General features: G+C 41.7%; 2 protein-coding genes across 2 annotated transcripts in view; one reads left to right on the plus strand and one right to left on the minus strand.

The window, feature by feature from the left end:
* Positions 1 to 1,817: 1,817 nt before the first annotated feature.
* Positions 1,818 to 14,513, plus strand: MAP1LC3B (microtubule associated protein 1 light chain 3 beta). The gene is made up of 4 exons (XM_079800276.1): positions 1,818 to 1,977; positions 8,756 to 8,811; positions 11,144 to 11,250; positions 12,805 to 14,513. The coding sequence occupies exons 1-4, from the start codon at positions 1,938 to 1,940 to the stop codon at positions 12,977 to 12,979; spliced, it is 378 nt and encodes a 125-aa protein (XP_079656402.1). The 5' UTR covers positions 1,818 to 1,937; the 3' UTR covers positions 12,980 to 14,513.
* Positions 14,514 to 14,656: 143 nt separating this feature from the next.
* The window catches only part of ZCCHC14 (zinc finger CCHC-type containing 14), a 70,511-nt gene continuing 64,905 nt past the window's right edge, over positions 14,657 to 20,262 (minus strand). Inside the window, exon 13 of the mRNA XM_079800275.1 lies at positions 14,657 to 19,611. Within this exon, the coding sequence (XP_079656401.1) occupies positions 19,556 to 19,611 (56 nt within the window). The 3' untranslated portion in view covers positions 14,657 to 19,555. The remainder of the gene's footprint in view (positions 19,612 to 20,262) is intronic.

Here is a 20,262-nt window from a genome sequence, read left to right on the forward strand (position 1 = left end):
TCAGAGAGGAAGGGAGAGGGAGAGATAGAAACATCAATGATGAGAATCATTGATCGGCTGCCTTCTACATGCCCCCTACTAGGGATTGAGTCTGAAACCGGGGCATGTGCCCTTGACAGGGATTGATCCCTGGACCTTTCAGTCTGCAAGCCAACGCTCTATCCACTGAGCCAAACCAGCTAGGGCCCAAATTGTTTTTAAAATGTCTCATATTTGGAAGATGAGTACGTCCTTGTATTTATAACAAAGTAGAAAAGAACCAAATTCTAACTCAGTATTAGCTTACTTTTGACATTTAAATTTATTTACTTAATTAAATTTATTATTCAGAAGAGCACATGCTGGGCCTTCATTTTGAGGAGTTTTATAGACTGAGCATTAAAGGAGTATCTTAGTAGAATTCATCAGCTTTATGCTGATATACCAAAATGACATTTATTCTCTTAACTTCATTTGTCCTTGGGTGTGGTCGGCAAATGGCACTAATTGGATTTCTGCTGTCTCTGTAAGTAGGGTGATATAAGCTATTTACCCTCCAGTGCAAACCATTTACTCTTCATAGGACTTACTAGATGGCTGTAGACCACTTGGCATCTAGATTTTCTCAGTGGTTGCTAACTGCTGTTTCCCTATTCCACTTGTCCAGGCTTACTGGCCTCTGTAATCTATATAACTCTCTTTTAACATTTCTCTTTATAAACCTACTAGAGGCCCGGTGCATGAAAATTCATGCACTGGGGTGGGGGGTCCCTCAGCCCAGCCTGCCCCCCTCTCACAGTCCAGGAGCCCTCAGGGGGATGTCCTACTGATGGCTTAGGCCCGCTCCTCTTGCGGGGGGGGGGGGGGGCAACTGGCCGATCAGGGGAAGGCACCACCCCCATCACCCCTCGGCATTAGAAAGGTTGAGAACCACTGCCTTAGCTGGACGTTTATGAACACGTTTTAAACACTCTCACTTGTTTTTTATTGTGTAGAAAGGGGTTTGATTTTCCCTTACTTTTCTACAGACCTTTCACTACCACAACACTCTTACTTTCAATAAACACACCTTCAGCAAAGCACAAGACATTACACCAACAGCTCTAAATCTATTTTCTAGCTTTTTTTTGTATGAAAAGGCCCAAAGTTGGTAAACTTAAGACTTGTCCAGCAGTCAGTGGTTTAACAGCTGAAATTAGTTAATTTAATCTGCTAACATAGCTAAGGGTTTTTTCCTTTCAATAAGGGTTACCCTCCAATAACTTGCATTTTAAAAGCTGGCCTAGATAAGAGATTCCAAAGTTAGCTTCTAGTAAACAAATACTGAAATAACCCGGACAACAGGTGACAGAAGTCACTAGTGGAGATTCTTAAAATTCAAACACACACACACAACTGAATGTGCTTTATCTGGTAAGCCAAAGAATACACACAAAACCCAGCAGTTCCTAGATCAGTGGTACCCTGAGACAGAAGCACAAAAATACTATATTAGCAGGCAGGGCCGTGAAGAGCCACCAGCACGGAGCGCTGGCAACACTAGGACGCGAACTCGGAGCAGCGAGCCACGCGGGGCAGCACGACAGGACAGGGATCCCGAGAGGCACACCCACGCGTCTCCGTGGGGCGAGGGGGAGCGCGGGCTCCCGCTCACCCGACCCAGGGAAGCATCCTCTCACTCGGTACAGACAACTAGGGCGCCTGTCCTTCCCGCGCGCATGCGCAGGGCGCACCCCACGCCCCGCCTCCGGCTCTACGCGCGGCCCTGCTTCCGCCACGCACGCTATGGCGGCGGCGGAGTCCACCCTTGGCCCCGCCTCCTGGGGCGGTGCGCCGGTCACTTGACGCGGCTGCGGGCTGAAGAAACACAAGGGAAGTCGCGGTCGACGTTGTCGGGACCTCCGCCACCTGAAGCCGCGGGACCCTCTGCCTCGCCGCCTGCTCCAGCCTCGCGCGCCATGCCGTCGGAGAAGACCTTCAAGCAGCGCCGCACCTTCGGTGGGTACCCCGGCCGGCTGGTGAGGGCGGCCCGGCCCGGGAAGAAAGAGGGTCCGAGGCGGCGGGCCGGGCTGGGGGCCCGGAGGTGGACGGAGGCTGGAGAGGGCTTGAGGGGCCGAGGCGGCGGGCCCGGCTAGGGGCCCGGAGGTGGACGGGGACCGGAGAGGGCTGAGAGGCCGAGGCGGTGGGCCGGGCTGGGGGGCTGGGCGCTGACGGAGGGCCTGGTACCGAAGGGCTGAGGGCCGAGGCGGCGGGGACCAGACGCCAGGCCGGGTGGAAGGCTCAGGGGCCGCGCGGGGCTAAGGTACGGGTGGCCCGGGGGCTGAGGAGTCGGGGGGTCGGGCCGCGGAAGTAGGGGAAGGGTGGGAGCTGAGGAGCCGAAGGGCCGGGCCGGGAGGGCTGAGGGCTCGGGGCCTGAGAGGCCGCGGGGTTGAGGATGGAGTCGGGTGACCGACGGGCCGAAGGTTTCCGGGAAGGGCCCGCGAGGAGGGCTGAGAGGGCTGCGGGAAAGGGGGTGGTGCGGGGGTGGGGTGCGAGCCGGGCCTGGGGCATTCACACCTGGCCCCGCGAGGGCGCCCTTTTGCGGAGGTGCTGAATCACCTTTGGCTCCTGGTCAGCCCTCTGGTCTAGGGGGGGTGGGGGGGTGCGGGGTGACTGTCCCTCCAAAAAGCGAAATCCCCTTGTGAGACGTGTTGGACTCGCGGGGAGGCCCCCCGGACGCTGGGCTGCGACAGGCCCTTTGAAGTGGTGGCTCTAGGATGCAAGTGAATCATCTCCAGGTAAGTTGTCCTGATCCCAGGTGGGCACTGGAAACGTCAGTGCTTTAATGGAGAGAAGGGGTGAACGCTGGGGAGCCCCTGAACCTGCGGTTTCTGCACCCCCCCCCCCCCCCCCCGCTCTGGCCAGTGTGGACCGGACGTGCCGGGCGGGACATCTCGATCTGCTGGTGGCAGTAGAGCTAGGGTGGGTGGCTTTGCCTCTTGGCTTGCCAGTGCATTCTTGCTTTTATGCCGGTAGTAAATCAAAGCAGTTCTCTCCCACTTTCGACTAGAAACCCAACTTAGGCTTTCTGGCGTTTGGTTGAAATTGAAAGTAACACCATCATAATCACTGCTGCACAACAATGATGAGAAGGAAGTGATGAGTGCTCGTAAGCAAGAAAATTCTGCAGTAACAACGTGGCCTCCGTGGATGTCTGTCTGTAGGACTTGTTTATGGCAGCTCGGGGAGGACAGGTAGAGGAGGGGAGCACCAGGCTCCTTCCACTGCACCGGGAAGGTCCCTTCCCGCGGTAATCTTTTTTTTTTTTTTTTTTCCCTCCCCCGCGGTAATCTTGACGGTCTTAAGCAGTGATACCTTTATCTAGATTTCTGGAGTCTAGAAAGAGGTGAGCGTTCATTTGAGCTTGGATAGGGTTTTCTAGATCTCAGGATTGATAAGTATTTGATTTCTTGTGCCTGAGAAGTTTCAGTAAATGAAATGCATGTTGGCCTGCTGAGCATATCTTTTCAAACAATTCCTTAGGTAGTTTGTTGGTTCAGAAGACTTAGACGTGCCTTTTTAATTAAAAATTTTCCCTTTAGAGACCTTGGTGAACTCATTATTATTTAGCTTTTTTGCAACCCTGAGAATGGCATTTAAAGCAGATTTGCAGTATCTGGCTTCAATCCTCACTGACTCTGGCATTTGAAAGTTAACTGGGGACATTTGTGTGGGAAAGATGCCCATTTTCTCATGACTGAAACTATACTTTCCTCGGCTTAAAGGATTTTTAGGTTATTCTGGAGAATTAAGTTCTAATTTATTGGAAGGATTTCACCTGGAACCTGTGACTCCGGAAGTAAACAAGCAGGAATGCCGCTTCCCTCACCCCCTCCCCATTAGTGTATCTTACATACAAGGTGGGCAAAAGTAGGTTTACTGTGCCATTACATTATTTTGTATTAATAAAGTTATTGTAATAATCATAATCTGCATGCCATTTTTCATATGAACAACTGTAAACCTACTTTTGCCCACTCTGTATATTGTATCTGCTTTCTCCTTTCCTCACCTTTCCTTCCCACCCCCTTTTCTAAGATCTCTTTAATAGTCATTTTGCAGAAAAGTATCAAATATCTCTTAATGACTACTACCTTTCTTTGCTCCTGACTTTCATAACAGCACTGATAATTGAGTTTTCAGAGATTTGTAGCACAGTAAATGAGGGGAATTAATTCTTTGGTGAGAACCTCTATACTGTAGAATCTAAGAACAACCCTAGTTAGCTTGAGCAGTTTTATCTCTTTCCAAGTGAGTGAGTTTAGGTTAGTTTAAAATTGAATATAGCTCTGTTGATGTCTTATACTATGATTGGCAGGGTTGGAATGGATCTTAGGGCCCACCCCAAACAACCCCTTTTGTAGCTAAAGAAACTGGGTGGGGCCCAGAGAGGTGAAGAACATGGTCCACCTAGTGGCAGAGTCTGGACTTGTCCTTGTAAACTTGCGAGATGATTTTCTTCCATCCTCTGGGTAGGTAGCCATCATTTCCAATACGTGAAGTGGATCAACACTCTGAGTCGAAATGCATAGTGAATCCTTGCAGATGTTTTGAAAAATATAATAAATTTGAAAAGTTTTATTTGACCAAACAATTTTGGATTCAGTCTTCTCAAATGTTGTAATCATTTCACTCCATTTTCTTCTGGAGTTGGCCAGTTTATTTAATATCAGAACTGTTTCCCAGACACTGTTCTGCTGAGATTCAATGATAAACATAGGTCTTAAGCTTCTCCATTAAAATCAAAGGGTTTGGCCCTGGCTGGTCTGTCTCAGTTGGGGGTCGTCTTGTGCACTGAAAGGTTGCCACTTGGATTCCAGGTCAGGGCGCATGCCTAGGTTGTGGCTCAATCCCTGGTAAGGGGTGTGCAAGAGGCAGCCAATGGATGTTTTGCTTTGACATCCATGTTTCTCTCTCCCTCCCCCTTCTCTCTCTAAAAGTGAGCAAAAACTCTTTTAAAGAAATAAATATTAAAAAATAATGAAACAGTTTGCATGTCTCAGGGGAAGTGTGTGTTGGTCTAAAATAGCTTCAACAACTCTTAATAGGTAGATGAGAGAGATTTATGCCAAAACCTGGGTAGCACTCCACGATGGATTGGATATTATGTTTATGATTTATAAACAGATTGGGAAAATACTTATTATGCTTCCATTTTGCTCAGTGAAATTAATCCTGGAAAATATAAGTGAAGTTTTACTTTGAAGTTTTACTTTAAATGCTCTGGGGGATTTTAAAGCAACTTTGCAAGTGATACGTTGGTAAAATAAGGTGCCTTAGACTCCTGTCCTCCATTTTTATCTGTTTGTAAGGCTTGTGAGGATTCTTAGAGACAGGAGGGAAAGGAATCTGGGGAAGTGCATATATTTATTTTTAATATATTTTATTGATTTTTTTATAGAGAGGAAGAGAGAGGGATAGAGAGTTAGAAACATCGATGAGAGAGAAACATTGATCAGCTGCCTCCTGCACACTCCCTACTGTGTGTGTGCCCGCAACCAAGGTACATGCCCTTGACCAGAATCGAACCTGGGACCCTTGAGTCCACAGGCCGACGCTCTATCCACTGAGCCAAGCCATTTAGGGTTGGGGAAGTGCATCTTGATGTGCATTTGGAGCAGTATTTCCATTTTACAGTTTTTATTTGTTCGTTAGCTATCTTCTGTGTACAAGCTTGAGCCCTGGGAGAATACAGAGATGACGAGAGCTGGGTCCCTGACTGCCAGGGGCAGTCTGACAAATAAACAGATTATAGCACTGAGAAAATAATTGAGTTAAAAGAATTTTTTATCTGTGTTGTTGGTATGCTCCTGTCAAATGTACTATTCACCTCTGAAGATAACTGTTTAAAAAGGTCGTTAGTTTGAATCTTGGTCAGGGCATTTGCCCAGGTTGTGGGCTTCATTCCGAGTACAGGAAGCCACCGATGGGTGTTTCACATCGATGTTTCTCTCTCTTCCTCTTTCTAAAATCAGTAAGAGTGAGGTATCAGCATATACCATATTTACTCAGTTGCTTCAGGCACCTGGCCAAGACACTAAAGACATTCCTATGCTACTCTTTTCACCTGAAAGAAGCCACTTGTCTTTAATAAAAATAATCACTTTTTCTCTTCCTTTTATGGCCATATTTTGGGGATAAATCAAAATAACGAGAACTTTTGACACTATAGTTTCTGATTTAGAAGCCTCTCATTTAGAACCTATTTTGATTTTCTTTCTTCATTTACCAAAATAAATCAGTTTCCTTGTGTAAAAAAATCTTTCCCTTATGCCTAAATGTTTTTTGTTTGCTTGCTTAAATATGTGTGTGTTTTTTAATATATATTTTTATTGATTTCAGAGAGGGAGGGAGAGAGAGATAGAAATATCAATGACGAGAGAAAATCATTGATCGGCTGCCTCCTGCATGCCCCCTACTGGGGATCGAGCCAGAAACCCAGGCATGTGCCCTTGACTGGAATCGAACCCGGGACCTTTCAGTCCACAGGCTGACGCTGTATCCACTGAGCCAAACCAGCTAGGGCAAATATGTTTGTTTGTTTTTTAATTGATTTCAGAGAGGGAGGGAGAAGGAGAGATAGAAACATCAATTATGAGAATCGTTGACTGGCTGTCTTCTGCATGCTCCTCCTCCTCCCCACTGGGGATCAAGCCCACGACCTGGGCATATGCCCTGAGCGGGAATCGAACCATGACCTTCTGGTTCATAGGTCAATGCTCAAGCACGCCAGCTGGGCTATGCCTAAGTGTTTTCATTTACTTTTTAGATTCATTAGGACAAGTTTTTAAGTAAGGAACACATTCCCGTGTATATTAGTTATCATCCACTTGCTAGAGTGAATTAAATTCTGATTTCCTCTAGCCTCTGAAATAATTTACCCTGACAATATGGAGATTTTTGTTGTGAAGAGAGCTGATACTAAGTCTGGATGGTAGAGTACCTTTTCTTGGATGGGAGAGTCATAGGGACAGGTCTTAGAGCAATGAGAAGGATAATGTAAAGAAAAAACTCCTCCTCTTGTATGTCTCCTCTATTCTCGGTATTCTACTAAATACTTCACTTCTGACACCAGACATGTGGGTTTCCCACACATCAAGCAGTTCAGCTGGGTGTCCTACAATTTACCTCAATTCTAACACTATCTCCCTGGTGATAGCCTCAGATCCAGCAAGTTAAGGACTCAGTCCCGCAAGACTGCCCCTCCCTCACTAACACTTCAGCGACTAATTGCAAGTGCAGGTTGTTACCTGTGCTTCTGACCAGCTGACCTCCTCTCTTTTCCAGGTGGTCAGGGAGTGAGGCTGAATGTTTGAACCCTCTAATCTTTGTTGGTCCCCTGGCAACCAGCCCCCATCCTTAAAGGCTTTCTCAAAATCACCTCATTAACATAAATCAGGTGTGGTTGAAAGGGGCTTATTATGAATAAGGAAAGATCTTTATCACTCATATAGGAAAATGTAAGGGTTTTGGGAGCTCTGTGCCAGGACCAAATAGGTATTTCTTGTTATAAGTCACAGTGTCACAGGTGAAAACCAATAGGTTAAATTTACTATTAATAATAGCTAAATTTATGTTTACCTCATGTATTGAATAAGAATATGCACTGGGAAGAATCAATGAGTTTGCAGTCGTCTTTGTCTATAGAAAATATGTTTTTATTTTTTTAAATATGTTTTTATTGATTTCAGAGAGGAAGGGAGAGGGAGAGAGAAATAGAAACATCAACAATGAGAGAGAATCATTGATCGGCTGTCTCCTGCATGCCCCACACTGGGGATCGAGCCTGCAACTCTGACTGGGAATCGAACCATGACCTTCTGGTTCATAGGTCGATGCTCAACCACTGAGCCACACAGCTGGGGGCAAATATGTTTTTATTTAGTAGTTTATCTTTAGAGCTGGTTTAAACATGTTGGATGGGAAAATAGAAATAGAACTTACGTTCATATTTGAATATGGGAATTCAATAGTTTTTATGGAGAATACTAATTTTTAAAAAAAATCCAAACCAAAATGGCAGTGATGTTAAAATAAATTCGTATTTATATAGGTCATGGCATCTTTTTTTCTGGAGCTACTAGTATCAGCACTTTCTCAGGAAGTTCATTACATTGATCTTTTATTTGCAAATACATACCATGAGAATGAATCCTACCATAGTAAATCAAGGTGATTTTATTAATTTTTGTTAGGTTTTAATTAATGCCATCTTAATCATATGTTCATGTATTGCTTTATACATGACATGTCCCTCCAATTATATTGTCACCTTATTGAGAACTGGACTTGGCTTGTTTTTTCCCCCTATATTCCACAGACAGCCTAATACAATAGTTGAAAATATAAATAAGGGCTTATATTAAGGGGGAGAATACAGAGATATTCTCAAAAAAGTATTCAACAGTAGACTTTGTGTTTATTTGGGGCACTGTACAGAACTATTTAAACTCAAATAGGGCATTCTTTTCTCTCTCTGGTCTTATAACTCCTGATAGAATCATGTAATTAATTGCATGTTGGTTTCCATATAATTGCCCTTGGCCTCACATACCAACCTTTGCCAGATATGAAGTGTTAGTGCTTGGTTTCTTTCAATTCTAGAAAGATGCGTCTACTGTTTTGCTCTGCCACAGATAAAGATAGCTGAATTAAGATATAGAACTCAACCAGCAAAAATGCAGGAAACAAGCTGCATTAGGGTCCTTCATAATGCCTATATTTCTTTTCATTGCAGAACAAAGAGTAGAAGATGTCCGGCTTATCAGAGAGCAGCATCCGACCAAAATCCCGGTAGGTAGTTTCAGATACCTGTGTATGTTTCAGTGGTTAATAATGTATGCAGCCCTGGCCAGTGTTAAGAGTGTCAGCCCGCACACCAAAGGGTCACGGGTTCGATTCCCAGTTAAGGGCATGTACCTGAGTTGCAAGTTCAATCCCTGGTCCTGTTTGGGGCGTGTGCAGGAGGCAACCAATCCATGTCTGTCTGTCTATCTCTCTTTTCCCCTCTCCCTCTCCCTCCCTCTTCTCTTCAGTGGGGAAAAAAAAAATATGTCCTTGGGTGAGGATTAAAAAAGAAAAAAAAAGAAACTCCATTGCTAAATTCTATAGAAGCTTTCATGTTTGGCTTTCTGGCTGGTCATCTGATACCAAAGTAGGGAAAAGAAGATGAAAGATCCATGGGGGGTGGGGGGGTGGAGGGCTGTAAAGTGTAAAGAAAAGATAATAAGATGGATCTGCTCAGCAGTTTCACACCTGTAGGATTCTATAGTAAAAGACATGTTCTGGTTGGTCTGGCTGGAACTTTCACAATAATGTGTGCTTGTACTTGGGGTTAACATATGGCTTAGCGGTGAGCCTTCTGGAGAATTACCTTAATTTTAAGTGTTATTTTTTTGTTGTTGTTTTGTTTTTTTACTTTTAAGTACCTGCTATGTTTATTTACTAACAGGTGCTACCCCTTGGAAACAAATAGCCAGCCCAAATGTCTGCCAGAATTAGTTCTACAGAATCCTTTTGAAATGTGAATATCTGTGTACATTAAAAGTCATCTTTTTTGTTAATAGTTTCAGGTTTTTTTGTAGAAATCACATATTTGTACTTCCATGTATGTGTTTGTGACACACTGCACAAGTTTGAGAAGCAGGCTCACAGCCACTCGCACGTTGAGAATATGATGGTGGATGGATGGACACGGCACAGGCAGTTTCCTGGCCCTCCAGGCTTCATTCCCCAGTGGTGACTTTTTTTCTGTGCTCCTGTCCATAGCCCTTACCATTAAGTGAAATTTTGAGAAGGTACTTTCAGATCTAGTAAAATGCCTTATTCTGAGTTATGCATCTGGTCTCCCCAATTAGAAGAGTTAAAGGAAAAGTTTAAAGAAATAAGAACTGAAAAGTAAAACAATCATTTTAGGTGATTGAATTTTCATGGATATCACCACCAAGTAGTGAATAGAAGCAGCTAGAACAGCTTCTCCCCAAGCAGACCAGACTCAGCAGCTGAAAGCAGAAGGTACCCAAAGTCATGTTATCTAGCATTTTCCAGACTGCGGTGTGTTCCTTTAACAAAGGATTCTAAGATCTTGAATTTTTTCTTCTCATTCCTTACTTCTGCTTCTTTCTGGGCCAAGAATCTATGATTTCTGTATTGGCTCTGATTTCTGCTACCACTTAAACCTAGGCAGGTATAGTCTATCCACTGATTCTTCCTTGTGGATATCATGCTCTGAACACATAGCCATAGATAAACTCGTCATTTTAACGAGGAAGGTGATGATAGCTTCACTTTTTTTTCTCTACAGAAAGGAAGTATGGCAAGGAGCTAATGGATTTATTTCAGTTTATAATGTGAAACCATTTTTGTTTCCTGCGTATTTCAAGATCCTTGACTTTAATACTTAAAGAAATAGCAAGGATATTTTATCAAAATTAAAGAAATCTTCAAGTAACAAATTGAAGATTTGACCTCTACTTATCAAATATTTACTTAGGATTATTTTCATGTCAAATAGAGAAACATGTCTCTAGTATAAAGAAAAACTTAGTCTAGCCCAGCTGGTGTGACTCTGTGGTTGAGCATTGACCTGTGAACCAGGAAGTTACAGTTCGATTCCTGGTCAGGGCACATGCCCAGATTGCAGGCTTGAGCCCCAGTGTGGTGCATGCAGGAGGGAGCCAATCAGTGATTCTTTCATCACTGATGTTTCTCTCTCTCTCTCTCCCTCTCCCTTCCTCTCTGAAATCAATAAAAGTAAATTTTTAAAAAATCCACCTTAATACTTTTATTAAGGTTCCTGCCATGCCACAGGAAATGGTGGTATTAGAATTGGTACAGATTCATATCTTTACACTTAAGCTGCTACCAGTCTCTCTGTTCTGAAACTTAGGGTCTTTTTCTGATTAGGTAGTATATTTTCATGGTTCCAAATAACAGAATACTTAGCAGTTTCTTCCTTCACCCTGCTCACCCCGCTGGAGGCAGCTACTTTGTCTCTTGTGTACCATTTTGTAAGAGATATAGAGCTATGAGGAAACTAACAAATGTGCTAGTTACAACATAGGAAGTATTTTATTTTTCTCTCTTAGTGACTATTTTAAAATCACATTTCTGGCTTCATTTCTAGGTGATAATAGAACGATACAAGGGGGAGAAGCAGCTTCCTGTCCTGGATAAAACCAAGTTTCTTGTACCTGATCATGTCAACATGAGTGAACTCATCAAGATAATTAGGTAATCACCTTTTTGGTTTTTTATTTCTTTAGGTAACTTCTCATTTTTTATTTTAGAGAGGAGGGGGAAAGGAAGGAGAGAGAGAAAGAGAAACATTAATGTGAGAGAAACATTGATTGGTTGCCTCCCGAGTGTGCCCCACTAGGACTGAACCCAAAATCTGGGTATGTGCCCCGATTGGGAATCAAACCTACCACCTCTTTTGTTGTTGTTAATCCTCACCTGAGGATATTTTTCCATTGATTTTTAGGGAGAGTGGAAGAGAGAAAGACAGAGAAGCATCGATGTGAGAGAAACACATCGATTGGTTGCCTCCTGCACAAGCCTTGACCATGGCCCTGGCCAGGGAGGAGCCTGCAACCAAGGTACATGCCCTTGACTGGAATTGAACCGGGACCCTTTGGTTTGCAGGCTGACGCTCTATCCACTGAGCCAAACCAGCTAGGGTGAACCCACCACCTGTTGGTGTAGGTCCCATCCTGATACTCCAACCAAGCCACACCAGCCGGGGCTTAACTTCTTCTTCTTTTTTTAAAAAATATGTTTTTATTGATTTGAAAGAGGGAAAGGGGAAGAGAGAAACATCAGTGATGAGAGAGAATCATTGACCGGCTTCCTCCTGCATATCCCCTGCTGGGGACTGAGCGCACAACTTAGGCATGTTCTGATGGGAATAGAACTCTGACCTCCTGGTTCATGAGTTGATGCTCAAACACTGAGCCACACCAGCTGGGCTTAAGTTCTTATTCTTTATCACACTTACAGATAAATCTTTAGTTCTGATTAAAATTATGCAAGCTTAATAAGATGTTTCATTTCTTAGTTTTTTATATTTCTTATCTGCTAGATCTCATGTCCCTTCTGATCCTTTCATAACATCTAGTGTAGATGTCCTTTAATCAGAAAAGTTACAAGTTTTGTGTAGCAAAATTAGTAAAAGAATTCAGATTTGGTATAGTGGTAATAAATTGTACCAGCTTAGGTCTTTGTTTGTAAATATTTTGAACTATTTTTCTCACATTTTAGACACTAATGACACTCTTCAGACAGCATAATAGTTTAAAACTCAAGGTAGGCCCTGACCGGTTTGGCTCAGTGGATAGGCATCGGCCTGCGGACTGAAGGGTCCCAGGTTCGATACCGGTCAAGGGCATGTACCTTGGTTGCGGGCACATCCCCAGTAGGGGGTGTGCAGGAGGCAGCTGATCGATGTTTCTCTCTCATCGATGTTTCTAACTCTCTATCCCTCTCCCTTCCTTTCTGTAAAAAATCAATAAAATATATTTAAAAAATAAAAAAAATAAAAATAAAACTCAAGGTAGTAAGAATAACTTAAGGATTATCACTAATATTGATCATGAATATAATCATAGAAAATGTCTTGTGCTTTGTGAGAAGAAATACTAGTCATCATTGGTAAGGTATACACTTAATTTTGCCAGAAGCAGCATTTACAAAATCTTTATACTTTCAAAATCAATTAGTGGGTGATATTTTTACATATGTTCCCTACTTATTGATATATCAATATTTTTTCACATTTTCTTTCAATAGAAGGCGCTTACAGCTCAACGCTAATCAAGCCTTCTTCCTGTTAGTGAATGGGCACAGCATGGTGAGTGTGTCCACACCGATATCGGAAGTGTACGAAAGTGAGAAGGATGAAGATGGATTCCTGTATATGGTATACGCCTCTCAGGAGACATTTGGAATGGAACTGTCAGTGTAAGACTAGAAAAATACATCTGTTCTAGAATTTTTTAAACCCTTACCAACGAGGGAAAAAGGGATGTTACCAACTGAGATTGGATCAGTTCATCTAAATCACAGATCATCAAAACAGTAGTGTCTTGCCTAGGAGTTTTAGAAAGTTGTTTTTGTACTTTAAGCAGAAAAACTGAGCTCCAAGCGAGCAAATTCAGCTTTGGAAAACTATATTATTTAACCTAGGCTGTCTTGTTTTAAAGTTTAAAAATAAAATACTTTGCATTCTAAGTTACCAATAAAATAGATCTTCAAGTTATTTTAATGTTCTTTCCCCAATAGGAACTTGCATTTTGAGCATTCAGAGACAGTAAGTCAGAACCTGCCAACTTTTTATTGAAGGGTTTCTATCCAACTAGAGAAATCTCAAGCATAGCCCCCAAAACACATTTGCCATAATAGTCTGCAAAAAGCAGGCTAAATGGAGGTGTATAAGAAAACTGTGAACTGGTGTTAAAGATTCCTGATTCCTATCAAGTATACCCAAGGCAACGAATGCTCTTGCAGTGTTAGGAAGTTCTTGTGTGTTCTCTAGACAGTAACATACATGATAACACCACTGCTCAGTGGAAACCTTCAATAATTTATTTTGGTCAAGTTTCTCAAAAGGCGCAGAGGAAAAAAGTGACTTTTCTTCTGTTTTGGATATTCTCTGATCAAACAGCTCAAAATAGTGCCTACTTTGGTAAATAAACAAGCACTTGTATCAGTTTCATTCTTTAGGATAGTGGTAGAAATTACAGAATCCTGCAGAGGATTCATGTTTTATGTTAAGTGTGTGACTAAAATATGTTGTTAAAAAGTTACCACATTTTAAAAGAGTATTTCAGTTATCAGTTAGGTCAAGCAACCATTGAAATTCCCCCACTCTAAGCGCATGTCAGTTGTGAAGAAAGCAGTAAAAGGAGATACTCTTCACAGATATTAATGTCAAAAGTTAAACATTTCCCACGTCCAACCAGAATAACAATACTTCCTACCTGCATGATTATTTACTATTTTCATGGAAATATCACAAAAAGATCACAGACCACTTAGACTATATGTAGCAGGTCATGATTTGCCTTTGTGTATTTAGATATGTATGGAATACTTGTATCAGTTAGTGGAAATTTACTATAATGTTGGGATTAGACAATATTACTGTGTATGGGCCCTCACTCCCCAAACTCCTATCACTTACTCCTACCGCTGCATGCGTCTGTCTACATGGCTAACTTTTAATATGTATATTTTTACATTATGTACATTCTTAATTGGCCTGTCTTGTTTAGCTTGTCACTATATCTGACATTCTTGTAACTACTGTGTGATCAATAAGATTCCTATAAGAAATTCTGCTTTTTAAAAAACAATACCATGCTGAGAGGGACGACTTATCCCACGTTAATGGGGAGTCACTCTATATTTATAGGATCTTTAAAACAAATACATTTTAAAATGAACTAAGGTGAATAAAGGCACAACTAAAAACTGTCATTAAAGCTCAATTTAATGGACCAGTGTTTGAGACTTGCAGTCCTGTATACTGTCTGTACTAGCCAAAGCCGAACAGTATCCCTCCTAACAAGAAGCATCAGGCTGGTTTTGCTGGGCTGGGGAGCAGTTGGGTGGAGTGACACCTCTGAAGGTCTCCTGTCAGGGGCATCTTCACTGTGGTCAAGGTTCTGCCACTTGGTCTTGTCCTTACAAAACTATCCTGAGAACTTGTATGCCACAAAGGAGGAGGAGGATGGATGTGGGACGTAGGTGTTTTGTGGGAATACACACTTGAAAACATTGCTCTGAAGGAACAAAGTAAAACACAAAGGTATAGAGTATATGTATGTGCAGTCAAGATGGCATGACTCATGGTACCTTAGTTTACTGGGGAGCTGCATCAGGTAAAGATATAATGCAAACGCCAGCCAAGTAGTGGCCAGTGTTACTCATTTGGAAAACTAGACCTGGACCCAACTCAAGTTCAAATAGGCACTGCAGTGTCTGTGGAAGGGAACAGGAGCGGGTTGAGGAAACACCCTGCTTCCCTGAGTCTCTTGTTCAGCAGATGTGCACGTGCTCCGCATCGGGCTGCCAGCTGTGTCTCATTTACTTACCTAACAGTAGCCTGAAAAACCAAGAGGCCTTACGGACCTTTATGGGGAAAAAGCACCAGAATTCTCCCGCTAGTGCTTGGCACTGCTCATGACAAAAATGCAGTCCTAGGCATACTCACACTGCCAACCTCTCAAATCCAGAGGACAGAGCTTAAGATGGTAAGGGCACATTCACCATGCATTTGGGAATGTTTAAAGAAGCTTAGGTTTATTAACACTTACCTTGATTGTTATGAAACCATCTTATACCCCAATCAAGAATTCACATTTCTGTCCATACCAAGGACATTTGTTAAAAACCTGGGAACCTTGACAGAAACCAGGTTTAAGACAGTATTCCTTTTGTAAAGCTGGGAAGGCAGAAAGGATTGACTCCCTAGTTTAGAGATCAAGAATTGTGAATTATATGAAAAGATATGTGCTTCATATTTGAGGCAAAGACCCAATAAAATGAAAGTTTTTATTTTCATTTTTTTTTATTTTCAGTACATTAAATTTACTCATAAAAACATTCTAAAAATGTACAATTTTTCCTTTTTAACAAAGTATAATAAAACATAAAAACCCCAAAAACAATACTTGACATTTACAATTCAAAATCAAATTAGCAGAATATTAAATATTTACAAAACTATATTTTTAAAAAATATTTATAAAGTTACATGCAATTTTGTAGAACTGACAAAAGAATGGCTCAAAAATGGGAGACTTTTCCTTCATTCCTAAAAAGAAAATATGTTCAATAGAAGCTGTGAAGATTCTTAAGTATACGAGGTCTTCAGTTTCAGTACCAAAGCCTTTGTCTTTGTGCATGTAAAAACTTACCCATGTGAGGGGCTTGTTACAATACCCGACCGGCACGCCCCTCCCTCCACTAACAGTGTAGTAACATTGACCTTTGGCCTCAACCAGCACAGTATTTAGTTTTGTGAATGTTGATTAGAGATACTTTCTTTCATAACCTTGGGACTTGTCAATAATTGAGCCTCTTCAGAACCCAGGGCTTTAAATGTCACCTGACTCATTCTTTGGGAGTCATCTGTACTTTGGAAAGGATGGCCAATGGGATCAGGTTCCACAGGCCCATCCTCTGAGATGGGGGGGTCAAGCTGAGCAGAGACATGGTTTCCCTTATAACCTTTAAGACTCTTCAATGGGTAACACCATCAGTCAAACTAGCAAGGCATCAAATAAACCACCGTGAAAGTAGGAGTGACAAAATGATAGGGAGTGAAGAGGGGAGGGTGCAACCCAATTCCCACTTGTCAAGTGCTCACTAGAGACACTGGAGTGAGTGAATGAGTGCAAGCCTCAGTCAGCCTGTGCTCAGATAGGGAACACATTACAGCTGTGTGACGTCAGGCAAAGTTACTACCACTGCTACTGCGCCTCCATACATAATGTGTAGTGTAAACTAACTATGTTGACTTCTTGTGATAAAGGACTTATAGAATTCTAAATATAGTGAATTAAAATACTCAACCTACGAACTACTATATCAACAAGCTGACTCCTGTAATCTTTTGGAGATTATATAGATGATGCTGGTTATTTTAAATATCCAATCATATACCGGCTTTCAAAAAATAACTTTGTTTTTTATTAGAAGTGCTAGCTCCCATTTCCTCAGTGCTCTTTAACAATTAGGAGTTTTAATGTTTAAACATTTTCCTATTTTCAGTATGACCATGGAACAAAAATTAGAAAATAAGGTAGAAAATTGACAGTCTTGCTTTTAAAAAAAGATGAAATAGTTGTTTCATCCCAACATTGTATTCTACTTTGATCTGTACATTCTACTTTCCCCATTCTTGGAGATAAAAATGGGGTTAGAAACTTTAATATATGACAGACTACATAAAGCAAAGTGGCTGGTGCCACACCTACCTGGTTGCCACAGCACTTGGAAACAGCCACGATTTCAGGAAAACGACTAAGTAGTTGAAAGGATCAGTCTGATCTGTGTTTCTAACGTGAGGACATCTTCTGAGGAAATGCAAAATGCTCTTTTAGGCCTACTGACTGTGGTTGCTTTCGGAGAGAAACTCATCAGAGATAATGCTGCTAGCAAATATTCCCAAAGCCAAATATGCAATTCACTTGGGAAGAGATCTGATGGATCAGCAGCTTTGTGGCCTGTGTATCTCATATTTACATTTTACAATTCTCAACTTGGAATGACCTCATTGGAAATGTCACACCACACACATACTTTCAAAGAAACTGGGAATTTTTCTAAGACCTTTGATGACTGGAACACAGCCACACAATGTCTGAACTTATTTAGCTCAATTTGAAGGTCATACTTCAAAGTTTGTTTTAATTTTCTGTTGTATTTAATGCTAATCTCTAATATTTATCAAAATAGTTATAAGGGTGACAAAAGACACTTTCATTTCCAATACTGACCATTAAAACAAAGAAACCTAAATATGACTTTTTTCTTTTGTTATGAGTCAGTTTTCCACAATTTCACTGTGTTGAAATAGGATTTATTTAAAATATTTCTTTGTTTAAAAAACCAAAAAATTTAAAAGTTTGGCTTTCAGCACATATCCAGGCCACTGTAATGGCCTTCAGAAATATTAAAATCGTAAACATCAATGAACACTCTAAGTCTTCCTTTAACATAACATGACAAGTTCCAGTCTAATATTCTTTAAGGCAAAGTTGTGTCAGTTCTCATTATTTTGACATTTTTGTAGTGTTTATAATTTAAGAGATCAATGTAACATTCCCCCAAAAAACTGTTGTAAGCATCAGCTTTGCTTAAAAACTGTATGTAATAATACTGTGTACCAGGAAGAGATATAAGAATACAGAGGTCTGTCAATTCTGCATTGCATAGAAATAAAACTCTACTAAAATAAAACTCTAAAAAACTCTACTAAAAGCCTTCCATTAAAAAAAAAAAAAAGTAACAACTTTCTGCTTTAGTTTCCAGGAAGCCAGGAAACTGATCTCAAAATTTGAAACCTCACATCACAATGCCTCAAATTCTAGAGTATTCTTTTTATTTACATCAATTTTGTTTGAGGCTGATTGTCCCATTTTAAGAATGTTCTGAATATCATGTTTTCTCTTTTTAAATAAATATTCAACTGCAAAAATCCCTGGGTAAAGCCTTCCCGATTAATATTTTAATACCGAAGGCGTTAGCATTTAAAATAATATTTGAGCAGAAAATTCCCTTTAGACTTGAAGATTTAAGTTCCTAAATTTCAGATCAGAAAGCTCTCATTGCAATAGGGTGAAATTGAGAACTGTGTGGTGAGGACTTTATTTCCCACCTCAAAAAAACTAGACTTCTGCAGATCCTGTAGCTCTGTCCTGTTGGTGTGGTCTCTTTTAGAGTCTTATCATTTTCTATTGTAGCCTTCCAGGTTTTCAACAGAACTAATACAAAATAAGTCAACAGGAGAAAATTGCAACTCTTTCGCTCATAAATTACAGGACTGTATTATTGTTGAAATGTGTATCTCAAGTGTGAATCTGTAACAGTAAGCCTTGGGAAGGCTAGGTAAGATTTTAAAAAACTTGAAAACTTTGCTAAGGATAGATAGCATCTGTGAGAGCCAACTCACAAAGGCCGTGCTGTTACCGTGTGTCTGCAAGAGCTCCTTTGTGGTGGAAGATGACAGGCCTCAAAGCTTTGACAACTAGGGATTTTCTGGGACTTGGACCCTTAGAAATTAAGTTGTTGCAAGTAACTACTTCTACTTAATAATGTAGTTTAAATTTATTTGCAGAAAAAATTAAAAACCTGAAACTGCTACAAAGTGTTTTACGGAGGGAAGTAAATACTAAGATCTCTGTTGTGTACAAAGTGACTAGCCTGCTGGTGCCAACTCTTTAAAGACAGATTCTCTGAATATCTTGCACTGACTGCTCTCAGGGAGTTTGTCTCCAGAACTGCAGAGATTGACATCAGTTTACATTCTTCTGTAGTGCAATCCCTAAAAAGCCCAGAAATTAGTGCCTAACCACTTTAGGAACAAAACAAAACGAAGGTGACATTTTCCCTCACCCAGGGGTGTCAAGAGTCCGACTGGTGGAACTCCACTTGGAGAACTCCAACCTTCAGTTCTCGATTCCGATCTCGCGTAGCTGCCCTGGAATTACGTGTGAGCCTAGAAGGACCAATGACAGCAATGCTCTTCCAGAGACGGGAGGCCTCTGCACTGCCATCAAGGGTGGAGGTGGCCAATTTCACCTGCTGTGGAGATACCCACTAGGCAAGTCCTGACATCAAGCTCCAATCTAGGATTTTGGCAATAAAACTGAGTTTGATGCACTCCTATGCTAGGTTTTCTATCCAGTCTAATAAAGTAAAGCACCTTTGGATTAAAAATATTAAGCTCAACAGCAACTAGACTTCTCAGTTTTGTATTTAATTTTCCTTATGTCTCCATGGCTTAATAGTGTTCTGTTGCCAGAGAAAAATATCAATCTGTGGAGTCCAGACTTTCTGCTGGAGGGGCATATTTCAACCTAAAAGTACCTAGAGAGAGGGAAAAAAAGAGATCAAATTTGAATCACTGTAGAATTACTACAAACAGCTGATCTGTCCAAAGTTATTTCCAGAGTCACTGGTCAAAATTCAGGTGCTGGGAATCTAGACCACCTGTTCTAACCACTGCCAACCCCCCTCTCCCACCCCACAATTGATGCAAATTTACTAGTTTTCTAAAAATCAGACAAGGGGTGAAATGACTGAAGTTACCAATCCATTCCTTGATTCTTTTTAGGAGTGCTTTTTCTGGGACTCCCAACAGCACATAGCTGGTTGGCCATCCAGGATGCATCCTCTCGGGACATGCGTCCTCTGGGGACAGGGCCCCGTGCTCTGGGCTCGCGGCATCAGGACATGCAGCACAATCTCTATCAACAGGGGTTGCCATAGCCCAGTTGCCCCACCTGCCACCAGACCTACTGAGTCTGAGCTGTTAGTCTTACAGTTCTCTAGGTCAGCAGTCGCCCACTGGACCGAAAGGCTGGTGACCACTGGTTTAAGGAAACCTTTGCAGCAGCAGTCGCCAACCGGTGGTCTGTGAGGTCCGAAAGGTTGGTGACTGCTGCTCTAGGTGACTAAGATACACAGGCAGGTCTGGAAATCACAGGTTTAGAGCAACCTTCACATCTACAGAGATCA

The sequence above is a fragment of the Cnephaeus nilssonii genome (genome assembly GCF_951640355.1).
Source record: "Cnephaeus nilssonii genome assembly, chromosome: 20".
Lineage (NCBI taxonomy): Eukaryota > Metazoa > Chordata > Mammalia > Chiroptera > Vespertilionidae > Cnephaeus > Cnephaeus nilssonii.